At 59.1% G+C, this 14,858-nt stretch overlaps 3 protein-coding genes across 6 annotated transcripts in view; 2 read left to right on the top strand and 1 right to left on the bottom strand.

The window, feature by feature from the left end:
• Positions 1 to 3,459, top strand: part of STRADA (STE20-related kinase adaptor alpha) — a 30,986-nt gene extending 27,527 nt beyond the window's left edge. Inside the window, exon 13 of one of the 2 annotated variants that reach the window (XM_018065336.1) lies at positions 3,420 to 3,459. The gene's annotated coding sequence lies outside the window, so the exon portion shown is untranslated. Of the gene's footprint in view, positions 1 to 3,140; positions 3,234 to 3,419 lie in introns of those variants that run through there. The other variant, XM_018065335.1, reaches the window with a different exon arrangement.
• Positions 2,247 to 4,662, top strand: LIMD2 (LIM domain containing 2). Its single transcript, XM_018065343.1, has 5 exons — positions 2,247 to 2,383; positions 3,141 to 3,235; positions 3,420 to 3,464; positions 3,545 to 3,684; positions 3,756 to 4,662. The coding sequence occupies exons 2-5, from the start codon at positions 3,194 to 3,196 to the stop codon at positions 3,913 to 3,915; spliced, it is 387 nt and encodes a 128-aa protein (XP_017920832.1). The 5' UTR covers positions 2,247 to 2,383; positions 3,141 to 3,193; the 3' UTR covers positions 3,916 to 4,662.
• The window catches only part of MAP3K3 (mitogen-activated protein kinase kinase kinase 3), a 68,056-nt gene continuing 59,264 nt past the window's right edge, over positions 6,067 to 14,858 (bottom strand). Inside the window, exons 10-17 of one of the 3 annotated variants that reach the window (XM_018065330.1) lie at positions 13,917 to 13,984; positions 13,635 to 13,727; positions 12,570 to 12,761; positions 11,903 to 12,051; positions 11,157 to 11,288; positions 10,547 to 10,676; positions 10,008 to 10,185; positions 6,067 to 8,821 (exon numbers count right to left, since the gene is read on the bottom strand). In XM_018065330.1, coding sequence (XP_017920819.1) covers positions 8,593 to 8,821; positions 10,008 to 10,185; positions 10,547 to 10,676; positions 11,157 to 11,288; positions 11,903 to 12,051; positions 12,570 to 12,761; positions 13,635 to 13,727; positions 13,917 to 13,984 — 1,171 coding nt within the window. In that variant the 3' untranslated portion in view covers positions 6,067 to 8,592. The remainder of the gene's footprint in view (positions 8,822 to 10,007; positions 10,186 to 10,546; positions 10,677 to 11,156; positions 11,289 to 11,902; positions 12,052 to 12,569; positions 12,762 to 13,634; positions 13,728 to 13,916; positions 13,985 to 14,858) is intronic. The other 2 variants (XM_018065332.1, XM_018065331.1) reach the window with 2 other exon arrangements.

Here is a 14,858-nt window from a genome sequence, read left to right as displayed (position 1 = left end):
CACATTTCCTTTAAAACCCATGATAGATTTGTCTTTCACTATCTCATGTTGGGGCCATTTTAGCCTGTAGCCATCAAAACACTTTGGAGCAGGAAGGGTCTGAGTGCTGGCCCTTCCTCGGGACCACGTCTGGGCCAGTGGAGGCCAGGCAGAAGAGGCTCCCTTTTGGCAGGAAAGGAGGTGAAGGGGGTTGTTTTGCAACAGGACTCATGGTGTCTCCTCACCTTGGAAACTAATACTCAAGAGAGCAGGTAATCCAAGACCCAGACGCAGTCCTCCCCTCCATCCTGGCTGTTGGCCAGGAGTCTGGGCCAGGGGTCAGGGGATGACCTGGGTCTCCTCCACGGTGCTTCCTCCTGACCTGGTGCTTCCTCCTGACGTGCGCCCCTCTAGCCAGATCAGGGAAGTGCCCCTCCCTCTTCCCTGTAGCTGCTTCATCCCCAAGCATGCCCTTGCTTTCCCTTTTCTGAGAAACTATAACAAAACTTTGAAAAAGAAAAATAGAAGACCTCTTACCCAGTTACAGGGGTTAAGGAGAAGGCAGCACTCTGGAGGGAACCGGGAGCCCTGAAATGGAGGGAGTGAGCAGGCCAGCTCACATTTATTTCCACCCCTCCTGCCCAGCTCTTTTTTTTTTTTTTTTCGTTAAACCTCAAGTTCCCTTTTCTTTGCACCATTATTAGCGTGTTTCTTTCCTCTGGTCTGCTTGCTTCACCTTGCCATCAGCTCATCCTCAGTGCCTGGAGTGCTGATTCTGTGGGAACCGCTGCAGCTCAGCACACGGATGGTCCTGGGCAGGGCAGAGGGGCCGAGGGGCCAGGTGGTGCCCAGGGGCTAGCCCAGCGCTGCTCCCCACACCTCCCAGGGCTTCACCTTTCTCACCTCGCCACAACCCCCTTGAGAATCTGAAGGCAGGTGTGGAACTCGGCGGGAAAAGAGAGGCCCCTTAACAGTTTCAGTTCTCACACACCCCATCCGGGGAGGCCTGAGGGCTGCAGCTCAACCCAAATGTAAATCTTCCTCCAAAGAGGGACAGGGGTCTAAGGAGAAAAGTGAGCCACAGGGAGGGTGCCCTGAGACAGCCATGGGAACAGCCTGGGGCTGGGGCGCCCGAGGCCTGCCTCTCCCCTGCCAGGTGGGCAGCGCTGAGCCCTTCTGTTCCTGACCAGTGTGTGGGCCTTGCTCTGGAGCCGCTCCTTCTGTTCCTGCCACCATGTGGGCAGGAGCTATGTTTAGGGCTGTGCTTTGTGAAACAGCTTCCAGCCGGATGGCAGGCGCAGCTCAGCAGTCCCTGGCGTCCCTGCAGAGATGCCACGGGGACAGGCTCCCCTGTGCTCCTTGGGGAGCTGAGGAGTTAGGTGCCTGGCCTCCTGTGTACCCGGGACTTGCAGTGCCCACCGGCTTGGCCACAGGGACAGGGGTCCAGAGGCCCAACCTCTGAAGCCAACCCTGCTGCTCGGCTTTGTTACTTGAACAAGTCACTTCAGATCGTCAGGCCTTGCTCCCTGTGTCAAATGAGGTTTGGTTGAACCCGGGTTTGCTTGTTTGAAGGCTGGAAATCTTTCCCTGGAGGGGGTCCCCTCGACCGAGTCTCAGGCAGCAGTGCGCGCTGGAGCCGGGAGTGGGGGTGACTAAGCCTACAAAGTCGGGCCCCAGAGTCCCTTTGGGACGGCGGCCTCGCGAGGGCCGCTGCAACGGGCGCCGCAGGCGCAGGCTGCCGGGCGCCAGCAGGGGCTGAGGGCTGGTGGTCCCGGGGGCCCCCAGGGTCCTCCCTGTGGCGGGATCGCGTGCCCGGCCGCCCCTGCCATCTCGGCGTCTGAGGGGGCGTGGGAGCCGCGCGGGGACGGCGGCAGGGCCCACGGAGCGGGGAAATGGAAGCAGCCAAAGGCCAGGGGCGCCCAGTTATCCTTTGCCCCGCCTCGTCGGGAGCGCCGTTTGTCAGCCGAGTCGTCTCCACCTGTACTCGTCCCTGCCCCGAGGCCTCCGGCGCGGACCCTCCGGCTCCGACCCCTGCCTTGGTCCAGAGCGGGCCGACGGGGCGGCGGGTTTCGAGAGGCGGGCGAGCGCGAAGCCGGAGGGGCGGTGCGGAGCGCGGGGTCAGCGCGGGGGGCAGACAAAGGCGGGGGACGCCGAGCGAGGGGAAGACAAAGCGCAGAAAGGGGGTCGGCAGCGGCGCCGGGGCCCCGGAGGCGGCACCGGGCGCGGCGGAGCCAATGGGCGGGCGCGGGGCGGGGGCCGGCGGGGGCGGCGCTGCGATAAGGCGGCGGCGGCCGCGGCCGCTCAGGGACCACTGGCAGCGGCGGCAGCTCGCCCCCGCGCGCTCCTCGCACCCGAGGCTTCCCCCGGAGACCGACCCCCGCCCCGCGGCCCAGGCCGGGGCCCGGTGAGACCCGCGGGCGGGCCGGGGGAGGGGCCGGCCTCCGGCTCGCGATTCGGGCGGCCCAGGTGGGGGCTGTGGACGCAAGGGCCGCCGCCCACGGGGTCCCGACGCCGAGCGTCTCAGTCCGTCGCTCTCGCCCGGGGTCCTGAGGCCGGCGTCCATCCCCCGGGCAGGGCTGAGGTCCCCTCGGCTGGGCCCGCCGGGGTCCTGGGTCTGGGGTCCGGTCCACGCGGGTTCGGAGCGGAGGAGCGGGCGGCGGCTCGGCGGGGCGGGGCGGGGCGGGGCGGGTGGCCCAGCCCGCGGGCGCTGTCCAGGGGCTGGGTCCGCCGAGCGGAGCGTACCCGAGGCCCCGCACTGGGCAGCTTCGGGCTGGGGTCAGGCGGGGGCAGCCGCTTCTGGCCGCGGCCCCACTGGGGCCGCCCTCCTCTGACCTCCCCTCGCGCCAGGCGGCGTCCGGGTCCGCGAAGCGTTCGGGCGGCCGCGCGGATCCCCTCCCCGAGCCGCTGCCCGCTAACTCCGCTCCTCCCGGGACACATGGTTCCACTCAGGGACCCCTGCCCCCTGGGGAGCCGCGTGGAGGCCGAGCGGGCGAAGCGGGGGGTGGGTGAGGGGCGGAAGTGGCAAGACCCAGAGCAACAGGAAATGACTTAGGGAAAGTCCCAACCACAGCCCCCCAGCCCCCTGCCTGTAAACACCTCTACCCCCACCCTGCGGGCTGGGAAGGGCTTGTAGGGCCCTCCCAACCGACTTCCCCTTGCAGAACCCAGCGGGTGCCGCGTCTCCACACGGGGCCTCCATCGCCTCCAACGAGCCATGTTCCAGGCCGCCGGAGCCGCCCAGGCGACCCCCTCCCATGTAGGTGCTCAGCCGGGGTGGGAGGGCACTCCATCCCTGCAGGTGTCTGGCCTGAGCGTGAAGGGACAGGAGCGGCCTGTTTGCCGGTCTCCCTCCCCTTCCCCCTTGAGTGTCCCTGGGATCTGGGCTGGTGATGGTCTAGGGCCCTCCTCAACTGACCCTGCGCCACCGCCCTCTCTCTCAGGAAGCCAAAGGTGGCGGTTCCAGCAGCACGGTTCAGCGCTCCAAGGTAGGGCTCCGAGGCTGGGCTGTGCAGGGAGGAAGGGGTGGGCGCCGGTCAGGCCGCTGATGGCGTCTCTCCTGGAACAGTCCTTCAGCCTTCGGGCCCAGGTGAAGGAGACCTGCACTGCCTGCCAGAAGACCGTGTACCCCATGGAGCGGCTGGTGGCCGACAAGCTCATTTTCCACAGCTCTTGCTTCTGCTGCAAGCACTGTCACACCAAGCTCAGGTGCGCCCCGCCCTGACCCCGCCCCAGCCCTGCTGGCCCGGCGGGACCTGACCAGTGTTCTGCTTCTGCAGCCTGGGCAGCTACGCGGCACTGCACGGGGAGTTCTACTGCAAGCCCCACTTCCAGCAGCTGTTCAAGAGCAAAGGCAACTACGACGAAGGCTTTGGTCGGAAGCAGCACAAGGAGCTCTGGGCCCACAAGGAGGTGGACCCCGGCACCAAGACAGCCTGAGGCCCCTCTGGCTGTCCACTCCCTCCTCCCCCCACAGAGGGCCTGGAGCCGGCAGCGGGAACGGTGGGAGAGAGACTGGACGGCCGGGCCCCGGGTGAGGGTGGAAAGAGGATGAGGCCATTTCGCTCAGGCAGAGGGTTGCAGGGGCAGGGCTCTGCTCCGGGATGCCTTCCTTCTTCCTCAGCCAGTGGGGGTTTGGGAACCAGGATTGGGGTTTGCTCACTTCCCTACTTCCTGTTTCTTTCAGCCTACCCCACCTCACCCCAGGGCTCCCCTGGGAGGCCCTCAAATTCAGCTTCCCTATCTAGGTGCCTTTTCTCCAACAAGGAGTCAGCATGCCCCCTCAGGGTCCCAAGCTCCCTCACTGCCACCCAGGGGCCCGTGTGGCCCCCACGTCTCCCCATCTACCTCTGCCCTTAGCCTGGTCCTGAGCCATGGAGACCGGAGGAAGGTGAGCCAGTGCCCCCTGCTGGACCTCTCCAAATGTCCCCCAGGACCCAGTGGGGGAGGGGAGGGGAACTGGAACAGCTCTGGGCCCCCTCCACCTGCAGAGGTGAGGCTGGGCATGCCTGTTAGGGCCGGGACCACACCACAGTGCGGAAGCAGCGGAAGGGAAAGCACCCGCCAAGCTGAGAGCCACAGGGACTGGTGGGGGCTGGCGGGGCCACATTCCCCCTCCTCCCACTTCTGCCGGTTTTGACTGTTGTCTGTTGTAATCAATCCTATTTTAAACGTGTTTTGACAGATTCTGACTCTGTATTATATGGCCGATGGAGGGGGGGGTGGTCAGTTTGTGGCAGGAAGGAAACACCACAAAGAGGTGAAGGGGAAGAGCATCAGGCCAACGCACTCCTGGCCTTGATTGGTGGCAGCGGCTGGTGGTTAGAGTGATGAGTGTCAGGGATCTTATCAGGCAGCCTGAGAAAAGGGGGTGTTCTTCCCGACCAGGTCTCCATGTTGCCAAACTCAGTGAGTTTGAGGACTGAACCCCACTGGGTCTCAGCCCGAGTTGCCCAAGGCCAGGCTGTCAGCGGGTGACGGTGCTGAGCCTCACTGCACTTTTGCTGAGTCCTTACCTAGATCCTGTTTGTCCTGGCAATCAGGAAGGGATGGTGTGAACCAGCAGATCCAGTAAGTTGTGTCCAAGAGCTTAGTCTATATGCCCTTTCCTCAGCAAGGAGTCAGTGTGCCCCTTCAGGGTCCCTCTTCCTTCTGCTTTTCCAGCTCCAGGGAATGGGGCACTCGGTCACCATCCCAAGTAGTCGAAGGAGAAATAGCTCTTCTGCTTCTCTCGGGGACACCAGTTTACAGTGACACAAACGAGGAGGACCTAAGACCCCACCCCTCAGAATACAGACAGGAAGTCTGGACTGTCCTGCCCCAGACCCGACTGTCTCGGTTTCCCCCAGCTGACTGGACTGTGTAAATTGGCAGAACAAGCGGGCAGACTCCTGGGGGATTACCCAACCCTAACCCTATGCAAGTCCTTAAGTTCCTAAGTGACCTCGCGCCCACAAAACAGGGCAGGAAGCAGGGCCTCGAGCTCCGGTGGTAGACAGGCCACTGTGCTGTGTTGCCCTTGGAAGTGACAGAGCTAACAGGAAGCAGAGTAGGCACTCAGCCTGGGTCCTCAGAGCATGAGGGGAATGTGGAGAGCCTCACTCAGGGCAGCTCTTAATTTCTGAACCAGAGGCCTCAGCTGGGGATGAGGAGAGTCTTCCTCTGCTCAGAGCTAAGCAACAGCATCAGATCACCCAAGAAGAGAGGTGGCTCGTGGCGGTACCTGCCCCGCAAGGATGTGACTCCGGTCAGCAAGGACTTCCCGGGGCTGGGAGGAGTAGTGGGTGCTACAGAAGTCCTGGGAACTGAGCCACAGTGATGCCCAAGTCGGGTGAGCTGACAGTGTCACCTCAGGAAGTCAGCTGTGGTAGGACCACCCTCAGTACATCTCCGAGGATTTAGGGAGGAAAAGAGGGTGCCACCTCTGAGCTAGCAGCGGTACCAGCCAAGTCCCACCAACCCAGGACCCCTCTGGGAGTCATTTCAAGTTCTCTGCTGAGGAACACAAGCTTGTTGACGAGCATAACCTGGTCTCTCCCAGGTAAACTTATTGCCTCCACCCCGCAACCAAAAGCACTGCCACAGGACCCCTTGAGTATAAATGATCCCTTTTATTGTAAGTAATGCGCGACACTGGCCTGGCTTTGCACTGCAAGCCCTCGGTCAAGATATAGTCAAATAACTATGGCCGCAGGTTCTTCTGCACGATCCACAATTCAGACACACAGAGCTGGGGTGGGCAGGAGGGCAGTGGAGAGTGGACTGTCCCCAGCCCTGGCCTCTCCATGTTGGGTTGGCCAAGGCCGACATACCCCACGGAATGATAAGCAAATGGTGGCATGGCCCTTCCCACAGCCAGCCTGGGGCTGCTAGGAGATGGCCCTTCAGATCCTTTGGGCCAGGCCATCCTAGGCCCCACAACTTTTCATCTGGATTATTTAATAAAAAAACAATAAATTAAAATTAAGCAACAGCTTGGTCCTGAGGATGCTGAGCCAGCATGTCCACAGTTTTTGGCACAAAAAAAAAAAAAAAAAAATCAGGGTCTTGTTTTTTTGGAGTGTAGGATTTGTTGGCTTGTTGGCAAATTCATTTTTAAAAACACATTCCCTGTGAGGTAAGACCCCGGGGGTGGGGCTCTGTGAGAGCCTGAACCTGGGACACAGAGTCGTCTCATCTGGCACCGGCACCACTTTCCTGTTGGGGTCGGGGCCTGGGGATTGGGGCCCCAAGAAGAATGCTACAGCCATTAGGACGGGGTTGTGGAGAGGCCGAGCTGCCAATCGGCAGCTTTGGTCGAGACAAGGGGCCGGTCCCCTCCCTGGGCAAGAGCCGAGGTGGAGGCAGGAGCATACGCTCACTGTCTTCAGAGGGCCCGGCTGGGGTGCCTGATGGAGGCCCCTGGGGGGCAAGGATGGAAACAGGGGCCCAGGCCCAACTGGCACCGTGCAACACACATTCCTGCAAAACCAGCTGCTTTCGTTTGCTCTTCTCTCTCTCGAGGCGTCCACCTGTAACAGTCTAGAATTGATATATATAAAAACCATCAAATATGATCTGAGATATAAATTAACAAGTACAAAGCCTCACATTACATGATGTGAAAAGGCTAAAAACAGCGATAGAAACTACATTCATAAAAGTGCATCGTCAACATACAACGAAGGCTTTGGCTTGTTCTGGTGCCCGTGGGGGAGTGGGCATGGCTGGCAATGAGCTGCCTGGCACAAATCCCCAGCTCCTTGGAGACACCCATCCCTGGGCACTGGCTTTTTTTTTTTTTTTCCTCTTTTAACAACAACTCCCAAGGAAACTGGGTGTCGAGAGGGAGGAGCTCTAGCAATAGGCACATTTTGGAGGGGAGGGGCCGGAAGAAAGGACCAGCGCCCAGGCTGAGGTAAATAAGGCCAACTCTAAGCTGCTTGAAGATACTGGCTCCCTGACCCCTGCTGCCATTCCTCCCCCAGGGGAGCGAGAAGGGAAAGGGGCTGAGACCTCGTGGGGATGGGCAAGGCTGGCCACGGAGGAGCAGAGCTGGAGGTTCCAGACACAAGTCGTGGCATCACACAGGCTTTCCCTTCTACCAGGCAGAGCCCTGGGCTAGCAGATCACAACCCGCAGACAGCCTGATACAACTCCCCGGCCTGCGGAGCGCTCCGCTCAGGGTAGCCAGCCGGCTCAGATGCCCTCACCGTATTGTCTGTCTTCTTCTCTGCTCCGGTGGGGGAATAGGTGCCAGCCAGGAGCACAAGGCCTGGGGCGATGACCCTCAGCTCCTCCCAAGCTGGCCCAAGGCCCCAGCCCACAGCAGGGGCACTCAGAGCCCAGAGGGCACACGAAGTCTCCAGTTTAGAAACTGGGTACAGCGTTAAGAGTGACTCCAACTTGTAAAACACAGACAGTTGCATTGACAAAACCGGGTCTCCCCTCAGGGGGGGTAGTTCCACATCTCAGGCCCCTGCTTGAGGGTGGGGGTGGGGGGCAGGGTCATGGGGGCAGGCAGGACAGGCTCCTCCTTCCCTGAATAAGGCAGCATAACAGTTGCTTCATTCATCTTTGGTAAAGGACAGGGGCTGGCAAAGCTGGCCTGGGGCTCCAGGGAGAGGGCAGCCCCGGCCTCTGCTCTCCATTGGCTGTGGGGTGCTGGGCTTTACCTCAGGCTTGGGTGGGCTCATCCAGCCCAGAGATGCCCTGGTGGTCTCCAGACATGGGGAGGAGAAACAAAGTAACACTCTGAAAGAAAGTAACACTATTCAGACCCTTGTGTCCATCCTGTGCCCCAGACTCTCTGGGGTCTGGTGCTGATGGCCATGTCAAGACACAGCCCCAAGGGTGGGGCCCTGGATGCCTCGCACACTGTTCCAGCTCCTTCCCCACTCCAGGCTGAGCTGAGGACGCTGGCGCTTCGGGTCTGGCAGGCTGGGGGCTCCCAGTCCGTGAGGCTGCAGCCACCCTCCCTGGCCCCGGGCCCCAGCAGCAAAACGGCACAGACAACGCTGGCTGGACTCAGCTCCGTGGTCCGTGGCCCTGCCTGGGAGAAGCAGCAACTTTGCTGAGCCCCCAGCAGCCCCTTGCCCATGCAGAAGGGGCGGCCAGCAGCAGTGTGGCCTTGAGAGCTCAGTACACGAGCTGTGCAAAGTGGTGTGTGAGCAGCTCCTCGGCCGAAGGTCTCTGGCGGGCCTCCACAAAAATGCGCCTCAGGAAGTCCCGGCCGTGCTCAGAGATGTGGGAGGGCAGCTGAGGGTTGGTGGGCTGGGTGGCGATCTTGAAAATGGCAGCCATGGCTTCATACTCTGCCCAAGGTGGTTTCTCTGTCAGCATCTCCACCACTGTGCAGCCCAGGCTCCTGGAGAGAGAACCCCTGTGTCACCCCGCAGCCAGCCCCAAGCTCCCAGCCGCCCTGCACACTGCTGTGAAAGGAGCTGCCTTTCTCGAAACACACTGAGGCAGGATGGGCCAGGCTGGAGGCTAACACCCCTGAAGAGGGCGTCCACGGCCAGAAGAGTTTTCACAGCCCCGTCAACCTCGTCCACGTGGGCTTCATCAACCTGCACCCACCCGGCTGCTTCCTGATGTCGGGGGGAACCACTGAGCATGTGTAGAAAGTGCTCTGAAATAACGGTACTGGTTTCCTACTGCTGCTTTAACAGTGACCACGAACCCAGTGGCATAAAAGAGCAGCCTAAGTGTGTTACTGCTATGGAGGTCAGACATCTAAGGGCAGTCTCACTGGGCTGAAGTCAGTGGGCCAGTCAGGACAGTTCCTCGTGGAGGCTCTCAGAGGAAAGCCCATCTCCTGGCCTCTTCCCACTCCTAGAGGCTGCCTGCGTTCTCGGCTCATGGCTCCTTCTTGTCTCACACCAACTTCTTGTTTCCTTTGTCACACCTCTTACTACTCACTCTAATCTCTTGCCCCTCTTTTATAAGGACCTTTATGAGTACTGGGCCCATCTGGATAATCCAGGATCATCTCATTTCAAAATTCTTAAAAATCACTCTGCAAAGGCCCTACTGCCACACAAGGTAACACTTACTCATCCCTTTGGGATTAGGCCATGGACATCTTCAGGGACCACTATTCCTCCCGCCACAGTAACATTCTAAGAGGAAGGGATGCTCTCATAACTTTCAGGACCTTTCAGAGGATGGACACAAAATTAGAGCAGCTGCAAGCCATCTGAGCACTAGTAGAGGGAGCCGAAGCCTGCTACTGCTGCTTAGAGACCCACCCAGGCCTTCAGATGGGATCCGAGCTCTTTCAAGGATTTAGCAAACACTCCAGGGATGTTTACCATGACCTAAGTTCTCAGCAATAACAAACAGTTGCTGTTCAGAGTGAAAACACAACACATCTGCTGTGTGTATTGCTGCAGACCACCCCTGCCCACAGGGAGCCTGCAACCTGGCCTCGCTGGCCAGAGGCCAACCCTCACTCTTACCACACTGCAGAGCCCCCAGCCCCATCTCTAAGCTGGAACCACTACAGCCCAGACCGGGAGCCGAGGGCCCCAGCGTGTCCGCAGCACACTCACCACACGTCTGCCTTCCTCCCGTAGCCCTCACCGCTGATCACCTCGGGGCTCATCCAGTAGGGAGTGCCAGTGACTGAGCGCATGCCCGTGCCGGACATGCAGATGGTTTGCAGGCGCTTGCTGGCCCCAAAGTCCCCCAGCTTCACATTCCCAGCAGAGTCTCGCAGGATGTTGGCTCCTAAGGCGTGAAAGGGCAGAGGCTGCGGCCCTAGACCCCTGGCACTTGCCACCATCCTCCTTCTGTCCCTCCCTCCCAGTCCAAAGGGCTGCTGGGTAGGATGGGGGCCTTGTGAGCTGGAATGAAACTGCACAGAGCAAACAGGCTAGTGGTAGGAGGCATCTGCCCTACAGCAGTGAACAATCACCACAGCCAGCATCTGCAGAGCCCTTCACTGTGTTTCCCCAAATCACTTAACTGATCTTCACACCAGTCCCCCAAGGAAGCCATTAGGGTTTCACTTTTCAGAAAGCTCACAACAACCAGGTGGAGAGTCCCTGAGTTCCCAGGTCATGGGGAGCCCAGAGCCTGCCCCGCTCACCCTTGATGTCCCGGTGAACAATCATGTTGCTGTGCAGGTAGGACATGCCTTCCAGTATCTGCCGGGTGTACTTCCGGGTCACGCTCTCTGTCAAAGCGCCGTAGGCCTTCAGCTGGTCTTTCACTGAACCCTAAAGCCACAGGAGTCAGAGGGGTCACTGCAGGAAGGAGGAGGGAAGGGGGCAAGGCTACTTCCAGCCCCCAGTGCTCACCGAGGGACTGAGGTCCAGTCCCCATCTGTGACAGGCCAGGCACTTGGCTAAGGGCTGTCAGTCAGCTTGGAGAAAAGTATGAGACAGCCCTTCCCTTAGGCCAGGGTGACCCAAACCCAGAAGGGTGGTCTGTGTGCTCCACATAAAGGTAGTACCTACTGGACAGTGCAGCTGCCCTGTAAGCCTCAGGTCAGAAGAGCCTGGGACAATTCTCACCCCACACCATCACTGCAGCTAGACGCAGGGCCTGCTGACTCCACGTCCTGCCCCTGCCTCACCTTTCCCCTGGAGCCTCTGGAGTCTCAGGTCACCAGACTCATGTCAAAGGGACCCCTCGCCACAGCCCCAGTGCCACGACAGTCCCTCTCGTGCTGTCTGCCTGCATCACGGGGCACATACCCCTGGCATGTACTCCATGAAGATGGTCAGAGTCTTCTCGGCGCGGTCCCGCAGGCAGCCATAGTACTGCACTATGCGCTCATGCTGCAAGTTCTTCAGCAACTGGATCTCGCACTCCAGAGCACTCACCTCCTGGGAAGGGGCCCAGCGGTCACCGAGGCTTGCAGGCCTCAGTTCTACCTGCCTGGCGTCAGCTCAGCTTGCCCTAGCCAGTGGCCTCAGAGGAGCCCATCTGCCGTGGGAACTTTGGCTGGAGAAAACGGGGAATGTCTCGACTGTCTGGCGCTTACCCACAATGCTGGCTAAGCCGTGGGACTGGGCACTCCCATGCTGGAAGACAGCAGATGGTGGGGCGGGAGATGGGTTTGTGGGTGCAGTTAAGGAGTTCAGGTAACTGCTGAATTTGTCCACTCAAACTGGACTGAAGGCCACAGCCCAAGCTAAGCTCCAAAGACAGGGTCATTCCTGGCTCAGGGGCTGGGAGAGAGTGGCATCTGTCTGCTGAGGTGGGGGTTGGGGGGCAGGAGCTGCTCGTTGTGGCACTGGCCATCCAAACCAGTCTGGGTGGTTAGGTACTTTGACACCAACTAATCTCTCCCTAGGACCGGGGTAGATGGTAAAGGAGCTTGGGAGGAAGAATGATGGGAGAAACAACCTGTAGCATCTCAAGCAATTAGTCTGTGCAACAAGACAGGCATTTTGTTGAGAAGGAGGAATTGGAAGTCAGACCATAGGGAAGGCAGTACCTTGCTTGTCTCAGGACTGTCTGGGTCAAACTGCACCTGCTTGGAAGCAAGTTCTCGTCCGGTGTCCACGTCATAGCACAAATAGACCCTGCCAAAGGCACCCTGGCCTAGGAGCTTCCCCCGGCGCCAATTAATGGGGGCACTGGGAGCTACAGGAGAACAGAAGGAAAGAGCATCAGAGTTTACACACTTATTTCCCGACATCCTGCCTCATTGTCCGAAGGCCTGAGCTGCCCCTCACCCGGCATCATCACACCTCAGCACAGCATCTCCACCCTCACCTGGAACAGGCTCAGGGTCTTGGCCAATCAGATCTCAAGGCCCATGCCCTGAGAAGCACAGGACTGGCTAAAATCACGGGTAAATGCTTATCTGAACTGATTAAACACCTTCATACTTCCAAGGCCCCCGATAGCTCATTCTGTCAGGGAGTAAGGAGATCACTCTTCAATTTAAATGTGGAGAAACTAAAGGCCAGAGAGGAGTGCCTCATCACGCAGTGGAGTGAGGACTAAGGTCCAGGGGGTCTGCGGCCCCTCAGGCTCTTCCCCGGGTACGGATGGGCCAGGGCAGCCACCCGCCGAGCCCAACAGCCCACTGGACTCGCTGGCCCCCCGCCCTAAGCATCCCCTAGGCAGGCCCTCCCCAGCCAGGGCGCACTGCTCACACTTGGTGGGCACACTCCTCTCCTGCACAGAGAGGGCATTCTCGCTGTCAGCGCTCCGCAGGCGCCCACGGGGGTCCAGGTACTGCACCGCCAGGCCCAGGTTCTCGCCATTTGTACTCAGGGAGCGGCTCGAGGGCACCAGGGTGAACAGGTTGCCTTGATGACGCCGTATTCGGGGAAATGTTCTTCTGCCTGAAGGGGTGCAGGGGCCAGAGAAGAGCAAGTCAGAACCCTGAGCACAGGGCCAAATGTGCCAACCAGGTCATAACACCAGCTCCAGTCCATCCTCTCTTCCCTCCCACCTGACTCTGGCCAGAATGGCTGATGTCTCAAGCATCCTGAGGATCAGGACAAAAGTAGGAATCAGCAAGCAGCCAAGGAGTTTAGGGAAATCAGCCAAAGGGAAAGCGCAGGGCTGGCCCTCATGCCCCACAACACCGTGGGGCCAACCCATGGCTGCTCTCTGTTTTCCTTGGCATCATAACCCTACACCTCTGTGGACACTCCATTCTGTTTGCTGCCTGAGGCAGAAGAGGGCAGTGGAGAGTTGGCGCCTGGAGCACTCCGTGCCCTCAGACAAAGGACTGAGTTCTTGGAGGCAGTATCCATCTACAATACCATCCTCCTTTTGAGATCAGCCCTAGGATTTCCTTGGAAGGAATGATGCTAAAGCTGAAACTCCAGTACTTTGGCCACCTGATGCGAAGAGGTGACTCATTGGAAAAGACGCTGATGCTGGGAGGGATTGGGGGCAGGAGGAGAAGGGGACGACCGAGGATGAGATGGCTGGATGGCATCACTGACTCGATGGACGTGAGTCTGAGTGAACTCCGGGAGTTGGTGATGGACAGGGAGGTCTGGCGTGCTGTGATTCATGGGGTTGCAAAAGAGTCGGACACGACTGAGCGACTGAACTGAACTGAACTTTTTAAAAAACCCTGACTCTACTGCCTCAAGCCTGGATGCAGTTCCTCAGGAAACCTGGGGCCTGGAGTGCCTCGGCCGCCCCCTTCCGGTGGCTGTTCCTACGGTGGCCAGCAGGGGGCAGCGTAGAGGCGCACTCACCATCGTTGTAGTCCTTGTGGTGCATGGACACGTGGTAGCGCCGGGGGTAGGTGCCACCTTTGACCCCTTTGTCATAGAGCGGAGTTTCCCGATCTAAGGAAGAGAAAGGGGTCACTGGCTGCCCGACAGGCCCTGGTGAGTGCCTCAGGGGAGCCTCCAGGTCACGTGAGACCTCAGAGCAGCAGGCCCCAGGAAGAGTAAATACAGCCCTGGCTTCTCTTCCCCCCTGAGCCGTCCAGGGCAGACACCTTGCAGTGCTCACCCACCCTCTGCAGAACTCACCCGAGAATTCCTGTCTGTTGTCTGGGAAGCTCTGGGCTCGCGACATTCGTGATTTCCGGAAGGATGGGCTAGAAAAACAAAATGAATCACATAGCAGATTTCAGGGTCCCTCCAAAGTAGCTCACCAGGTCAGAGGGCAGGATACCCAGACACACTGCTTTTTTCTGACTCCTTTCCATCCATGTCATTATACAGTAGGAAGCAGAGTTCAAGAGAACTTTCCTATGCTTCCTTTCTCTTCACTAGTCTGAGGCCCACATCTGACAGGACCCTGCATAATGAGGCCCTCCAGTGCTCCCGATTTCCACTGGGGGGCAGAGTGCTGTCTCTTACCCTTTCCTCCCACTGTGGTAACAGGAAGAATGCAAACGATCCCTTGCTCAGGGCAGTCATAAAAACAGTAATAACATCCAGGATCTTCCTTTCAGACTAATCATCACTATCCCCTCTTAGAGATATGGAAAACTGAGGAACAGAGAGGTTAATGGACTTGTCCAAAGCATTCGACTAATATTTGGTGGAGTTGGGTCTATATGGCTCCAGGTCCCATGAAGGGAAGATGAAAGCTCTGACCTTCGGTTATGCTGGGCCCCAAGGAAGTAAGTCCAGGTCACTGAGTCTGACTCCCAAGGAGATGAAAACAAACCATTGGAGGGGGCCACAGGAAAAACTCAAGAATCAAGAGAGTCATCTTTACCAGCATCCACCTGAACGGTCCTTTTCCCTCATGTGTGAGTGCCTTTGGAGAAGATCAAAACTCAGAAACTCTCAAGGCAGTGGTTCAGGGACTGTCCTCTACTTCCCAACTGCCAGACTTTTTGTGGTCCTGTCCCACACCTCCCCTCCCCACCAGCGTGGCCACAAAACTCAGAAGAGAGTTCACAGCCACAGTTAGTCCCTGTCCTGGAAGAGCCCTCAGTTTGCAGCAACAACTCTGGGACT

This window comes from Capra hircus, chromosome 19 (assembly GCF_001704415.2).
Source record: "Capra hircus breed San Clemente chromosome 19, ASM170441v1, whole genome shotgun sequence".
NCBI lineage: Eukaryota > Metazoa > Chordata > Mammalia > Artiodactyla > Bovidae > Capra > Capra hircus.
Note: the sequence above shows the minus strand (reverse complement) of the source record. Positions and strands in the feature narration are given on the sequence as shown.

What these genes read in the sequence shown, in the direction of transcription:
- LIMD2 (XM_018065343.1), top strand. Translation starts at nt 3,194, where the DNA reads ATGTTCCAGGCCGCCGGAGCCGCCCAGGCGACCCCCTCCCAT. An exon ending in GCACGGTTCAGCGCTCCAAG is followed by an intron (nt 3,465 to 3,544) that starts GTAGGGCTCCGA and finishes CTCCTGGAACAG; the next exon opens with TCCTTCAGCCTTCGGGCCCA. An exon ending in CACTGTCACACCAAGCTCAG is followed by an intron (nt 3,685 to 3,755) that starts GTGCGCCCCGCC and finishes CTGCTTCTGCAG; the next exon opens with CCTGGGCAGCTACGCGGCAC.